The 7,030-nt window shown below is 36.8% G+C and overlaps 1 protein-coding gene across 1 annotated transcript; it reads right to left on the bottom strand.

Moving 5' to 3' along the window:
- Positions 1-214: 214 nt before the first annotated feature.
- LOC117553284 (lysophosphatidylserine lipase ABHD12-like) lies at positions 215-6,798 on the bottom strand. Its single transcript, XM_034227160.1, has 12 exons — positions 6,539-6,798; positions 5,505-5,607; positions 5,265-5,384; positions 5,146-5,176; positions 3,955-4,000; positions 3,585-3,714; positions 3,453-3,490; positions 3,263-3,342; positions 3,098-3,180; positions 2,492-2,570; positions 2,268-2,401; positions 215-695 (listed from the first exon to the last, which is right to left on the bottom strand). The coding sequence occupies exons 1-12, from the start codon at positions 6,639-6,641 to the stop codon at positions 668-670; spliced, it is 975 nt and encodes a 324-aa protein (XP_034083051.1). The 5' UTR covers positions 6,642-6,798; the 3' UTR covers positions 215-667.
- Between the last annotated feature and the right edge of the window lie 232 nt (positions 6,799-7,030).

Genomic DNA, 7,030 nt, shown 5'->3' on the forward strand with positions numbered 1-7,030 from the left:
AGTATTACAACAAACTGTTAAAGGAGAACCGGAAATGGAAAATTAAGTGTTAAAAATAAATAAATGCGGGAATGAATCTTTCTAAAATGTTTGTTTATCCATAGTTCAGAAAAAATTTAAAAATAAAAAACTTGCCAGCATTTTTTTCTCCATCTGTTACTCAAAAAGAAAATACATCTGTTTTTAGATCTAACAAGGAATGAAACACTTAAGATCACACTTAGATAACCAGTTTTATTTCTTGCTTGCCTCTCAGGGCTTCCGTACATTCAAAGCACTTGCATTAAATAGAAATGTCTGTTACAGTCCTAAAAACATCAACACATACAGTGGGGGGTTAAATAACTTAATATTCCTGGAGTTCAGTGGGACGTCAGAAACAGAGCAGCAAAATAAACTGGATTTAAATTACATTCCTGCAAATTCATGCTGCATTTAATGAGCGACAAAGCCTGAGTGTGCTGCAGGCAGAACAAACATGCATTTACATCTGTATCATTTAAGGGGGAAAAAAACGTCATTTATTATTTAAAGTGCTTTTTCTCAGTGTTAAACAAACATGTATTCTGTAATTTAAATTGTATAATCAGTGCTTTTGTTCGTGTGACAAAAATAAATATGTATGTTGGAATCTCTTCGTCGTTGTTTTACTTCTCCGCAGGACGCTCTACTTTCTCAGGGTTTGTAGAAAATTCCTGCAACAAAAACACATGTACACTGTTTACAAGAAACACTTAAAGGGCCCTAATCTGTTATGTTCAGATTCATATCAGTAGGTAGTGTCTCTACTTTAAAGAGTCCTCTCCTGCTGATGTTCAGGTGTATATCAGTATGTAGTGTCTCTACTTTAAAGAGTCCTCTCCTGCTGATGTTCAGGTGTATATCAGTATGTAGTGTCTCTACTTTAAAGAGTCCTCTCCTGCTGATGTTCAGGTGTATATCAGTAGGTAGTGTCTCTACTTTAAAGAGTCCTCTCCTGCTGATGTTCAGGTGTATATCAGTATGTAGTGTCTCTACTTTAAAGAGTCCTCTCCTGCTGAAGTTCAGGTGTATATCAGTATGTAGTGTCTCTACTGTGACATGTCTCCATGCTTTAATGTTCAAAAAGCTCTTTATTGTTCTCATACTGCCTCTTTTCACCCTCTGTCTGAAACCAGAGCCCAGTCTGCTCTGATTGGTTAGCTGGCCGGCTCTGTTTTGAATGGTCAACCGCTTAGAGATGTCCGGCCACCTTAATTTAAGTAAAAAAATTCTGAAGAAATATCCAAATTGAGAGGAAAGACAAAATTCTGAAAATATTCAACAGATCTGATAAAGTAAACATTTCTGGAAAAAAAAAAAAATAATAATAAAAAAGTTCAAAGATCTGATAAATATTTCAGAAAAGTCATATCTGGAAGAAGTGTCACAATTCTGAGAAAATAAATTGTGAGAGGAAGAATGTCAGAATTATAGGTGTCATAGTAGAGGCACAAAATAATATGAACATACGATGTATTTTTCTAGTGAGTGAAGAATTATTTGTTCGAAAAGTTATCAGTATAATCCGAGTTTTTTGCACACATTTACATCAGCTTTAAAGTACACCAATCATGCTATTTGTAGGCAATAGGTCTCAGATATATAAAAAACATGTCATGTCAACATTTTTCTCAAAATACCAAACAGATCACCCATTCTAGCCATGCCTCATATCCCTCTATTTCAAAAGTGCTGATTTTGGGTATAAAGCTTTTTAAAAAAAAGAAAGAAAATTGATTAAAAAAAGAAGGGGCCTGCTCATGCGAGAGATTCTACCGGCAGATACTGCCGTGATGAAACGCCATATCATGGATTATCAAGGATTCTCTCTGAAACAGTATGGAGCTCAAAGGCTTTCTCTCTTGCCGGTTATACCACAAGGTGAGTTCCTTTTTACTTCCTGCTTCTTCACACACATGCTCTCCAGTACAGGTTAGCTCTGAGTGTTAGCGATGCTAATGTAAACACCGACCATATTACATCCAAAACAGTCGGGCATTGTTTCTGATAGCAGCGTTTCTGATTGGGCCGTGGGTCCACATTTCAGATATTACGTCATATCGGACGCAAATCTGGATCAGCTCCGTTGTAGCCCCGTTTTTAGAGATTTGGGTACGGAGGAAAAGAGAGAGGGTTTTATTTTCTGACGCTGCGTGAGTTCCCTGACACACCGGAGACACATGTTTATGTATACAAGACATCAAGAAGTGCATTTTGCATGATAGGTCCCCTTTAATGAAACTTACCCGAGCCTGTTGGTCAGATTTGGGTCTAAGTAGATGTTGTTGTGGGAGTACCCCAGATCTGCGCTGTAGGAAATCATCTCCACCTGGACATCTGTTTTATACTGTTTCTGAGCCTGCAGGGATATCTCGTACAGCTGCAGACACAGAGGAAACAAAGTTATTTAACAAGAAAGCAGCAAAATATGCACGAGGAAATGATGCAACGGCATAAATAAAGAGTGTACCTTCAGCCCCATTTGATAGGGAACAATGTGATCGTCCTCTGAATGCAGGATGAGGAGAGGACTGCTCACCGTCTGCAAACTGGGGACATGAGGGGGGAAACATTCATTTAGGGAAGATTTATTAGCTAAATATGTATTTGGTGCAATTTATCATTGTTTTTCCGAAACTTCTTTTGGATTTAATAAAAGGTGGCATAAGCAAGAATTTATGTAGTCATAGAAGTGCCAGAATAAAAAATAATATATATATATTTTAAAAAAGCGACAAGAGAAATATATAAAATAATAAACAATTAAAGCAAGTCGGTTGATAACTGGACGGTTAAAGAAATAGAAAACGATACAATTAATTCAAAAAAATTAATAGATGGCATTATAAAGAAAATAATATACAATAAATTATTTGATATACAATTAATTTATATCCAAAAATAAATTAATGTATATATGTTATCTTCAAAAAAAGTATACATATGCATAAATTAACAAAACTATTTCAGAAAAGTTGTATTCTTCTTTTTTCAAAATTATTTTAATTTCCTCTAATTTTTTGTATTGAAATAAAAACAATAAATATAATTGTAATGTATTTATTACTGCACTTACTTTTTATCACTAGCAAACACAATGTTGTTCATGTGCAAAATGCTCCAAATCAAGCTCTCAAATCCTGGCAGGAACATGTACATCTGGAAGGAAACATATACAAAAAAACTGTTACAAATATTGATCAATTTCTGTACGAATACAAATACTAGTGTGCAGACAGACCTTCGTGACGGGATGAATGGCGACCACTTCTCCGATTGTTGTGAACGCAGCTTCCAGAATCACAGCGTCAACAGCAGAGCCTGAAATAAAGACAGCAAAACAATTAAAAATATGGATGCATGGAGTATTACATTTACATTTTAACTCTTGAGAATTGAGTTATTTATTATAATGCAAGACTCTAACCCACCTTGATCTTGTAATTTCACTGCAGTATTGGTTGCGACTCTAGAAACAGAAGCAGAGTAGGTGTTAGACGTGTCTTATCCTCTCAGTAGTAGTTGTTTTGCTGCAGAGTTGATGTTAAAGTGTATAATCTGACCCTGATCCCAGAGAGTGTCCCCACAGAGCCACTGCAGCCCCCCTGCTGTGCTGCAGTACCCAGTCGTGCAGGCAGAGGGCGTCCCTGGTTAACCCTTCCTCACTGGGCTCTCCAGTGGAGTCTCCAAAGCCTGAAAAAAAGGAGATAAAAACATTTTAAATCAGGATTATATCAAGACATCGATTACAGAAGAGAACCCCTGTATGATCAATTAAGGTCTTATCTTATAAAACGATGTGAAGGATGTATTTTTTATGTTTAAACAGGGCTGTGGGAACCCAAAAATGACATAAGGGTTGATATAAAATAAGAATTAGACCTGTATTTAACAGAACAATTATCATATGAGGTACAACATTAAGCATCTCACCTCTGTAGTCTAAAGATAAGACGTGGTAACCTGCAGCACTTAAAATCTGAAACACACAACAATATTACGTTTATCTTAAAGTGCACCTATCATGCTATTTTTAGGCATATATTATGGGTCTCAAAATATATAAAAACATGTCTATGATGTGTTTTGCTCAAAATACAAACAGATCATGCATTTTAGAAATCCCTCATACCCCTCTATTCCAGCCCTATTAGAGAAACGCGGATTTTGGGTGCTTAGGTTAAAAAAAAAAGAGGAGGCGGAGCTAATGCCTGATCAGAATTCTACCGGAGATAAAGTTAAATTCTGCTGTGATAAAACGCCATCCTGTTCTAAACCACATCAAGGATTATTTCTGAAGCAGTATGGAGCTCAAATGCTTTTTCTCTTGCGGGTTTATCACAAGGTGAGTTCCTTTTTTTATTTCCTGCTTTTTAAAACACATGTGCTCTCCAGTACAGGTTAGCTCTGAGTGTTAGCGAGGCTTGCTAATGTAAACAAAGACGAGATTACGTCCAAAACACGTCAGGCATTGTTTCTGATAGCAACTCTCCACGGGTCCACCATCCGAAATTACGTCATATCGGCAGCAAATCTGTATCCGCTCGTTGTAGCCCCGTTTTTAAAAGATTTGGGTACGGAGGAAAAGAGAGAGGGTTTTATTTTCTGACGCTGCGTGAGTTCCCCGACACACCGGGGACACGTATTTATGTATACAAGACATCAAAAAGTGCATTTTGCATGATAGGTCCGCTTTAAGGTGGATAAAACAACAAGTGAAATTTAGAATATTAATTGGAAGTGGGTTTTTTGGGAAATATCTGACGGAATTTTTACAAGATTTCACTCTCGCAAAACCGACTTCCTGTGAAAAATGTCCCTGCCGGGCTGATATTAGAATACATAATGCGATTAAGTTGTTTGATAAAAAAGCATTCTTAACTTTAAAAATAAGCAATGAAGAAATTGAAATGTAGTAATAAAACAAAAATCTCTCAAAAAAGGAGCAGTGATTCATTAAAAAAAATGTTAATATAATTGCCTTACAAATATGTTTCGTTTAATAGAAGATTTTTTTTAAATGCATTTAAATTGTAATTATTTTTCTCTAAATAAAAATGTCACTAAAAACACCTTATTAAACAAAGTATTTGAGTAAAAGGTACTTTAAAATCAGAAGCGTACCTTCACCAGCTCCACTCTGTGATGTATAGCTCTGCAGAAACAACATGAGAATATGAATATAAACAAACCTCCCCACAGACTCCATTAGTACCAATTTAACCCCCCACACACACACACACCTGGTCCCTAAGTTTCCATGGAGATAGATAATAACAGGCCGGCCGTCGCCCAGGGCCTCCCGGTACCACTCAGGGCCCCTCCCCACGGACCCCTCCCATTGGCTGGCAGGAAGCGTATGCCTGAGAGACACAAAGACACTCCAGGTTAAGACGTTTTTTATTATGTACAGTTAAAGGAGGAAATCCCAAGTGAAAAGGCTCGTGGTGCGTTCAGGTGACTGGAGAAAGCAGAGGACGTACCAGACCCCCACGGAGACCCCCTCCTCCGGGCTCAGGTAGAAGTTGCAGGTGTGGTTCAGGACGTCTGCAGGGCGGCTCAGATCCACCGAGAATGGAAACTTCACTGCAGAGAGCGTGCAAGGTCAGTGTCATGTGTTTTAATATATACCAACATATTACAGAGCTGCAATAAGTAGTCGATTGACGGAAAAATACGCAACAATTGTTTTGATTTTGTTGTGATTTTTCATGGAAAAATGTCAGAAAATATTGATTTATTTTATATTTTTTGCTCTGTTTTATATCAAATTTAAGTGAATATTTTTTATTTATTACAAATCAGTTTTAAGACATCACTTTTGACTATCATAAATGTAGAATTAAACTAAATAAAATCTTAAAAGGGGCCCTATTATAACCATTGTTATGCTCATTTCATTTTAAACAATTATTGTATTTTCTCCCTAAATAAATAATAAAATATATAATATAAATAACCTCTTGAGAATTATATTTCTGCCTAACTAACTCCTTTGAAAAGTGTTGAAAATAATTGAAAAGGTGAAGAAAATCGGTCAAAATTGTGTATTTTTCAAGGCTTAGAATATGCTTGTAATGTTTATTATTGTATCTAAAACTTCTATAAGTAAACAAAACATCCTCAAATCTTATTTAATTTGAAAAGCTAGGATCCAATTTCCACAGTTCATGAGGACTCTTTTAAACTGCGTGCATGGTGTTTAAAAAAACAACTTTATTTAAACAGGAAGAGTATCCCATTCCACATTAATATTCAGCCTCTCTTTAAAAAGGGAGTCCTGGAATAAAGGCCTCAAAGTCATATCCCCTGCAGAGGACACATAGCCTATATATATATTACCACCGTGTGTTTCTGAATATATATTAGAAATATAATAACACATTAAACCTATTTGACACACAACACTGTGCATCACGCATGTGGTTTCCTGCATTAGCAAACAGCTATTTTCTGTGACTGTATCCATGCAAATGCAGATGTAGTGCTGTTAAGTGTGTAAACATGCATTACTCACAGAAGTGACAGAATATGACATGTCCCAGGATCCAGGGCAGCAGGTAGAGGATGACAGGAGCTGCTGCGTACACAGAGATCAGGAAACACGCAGCTCTCTTCATCCTGAAGCGGCTCAAACACTTACTTTCTGCAGAAATAATCAAATAGATTCAGTGTTCTATGTCGTGTTGCCTTTTCCTGGTTTCAGTGGAGAGCTGAGAGAAAAGCCTGCTGAGCTCTTCCTGGCAGCATGACTGTTGTGAATGTGAAATGCAGACAAAAGCAGGTCAAAGTTCGTGTGAATTAACATTTCCGCTGCTGTGATTGGCTCGCTTTTGCAAGAACACACCCCGCTGACAACCGTGCACTGCAAGGCATTGTGGGTATTGGAGTTCTTTGGCGTAGTAGTTCGTAGCTGCATTCGTAAATTGGTTAAAGTATGATTTTAAAACATAATAATGATTTAACTATAAGATATATCTATAAGTAGTCATATACAAACCACCAAATG

Source organism: Gymnodraco acuticeps, unplaced genomic scaffold (genome assembly GCF_902827175.1).
Source record: "Gymnodraco acuticeps unplaced genomic scaffold, fGymAcu1.1, whole genome shotgun sequence".
NCBI lineage: Eukaryota > Metazoa > Chordata > Actinopteri > Perciformes > Bathydraconidae > Gymnodraco > Gymnodraco acuticeps.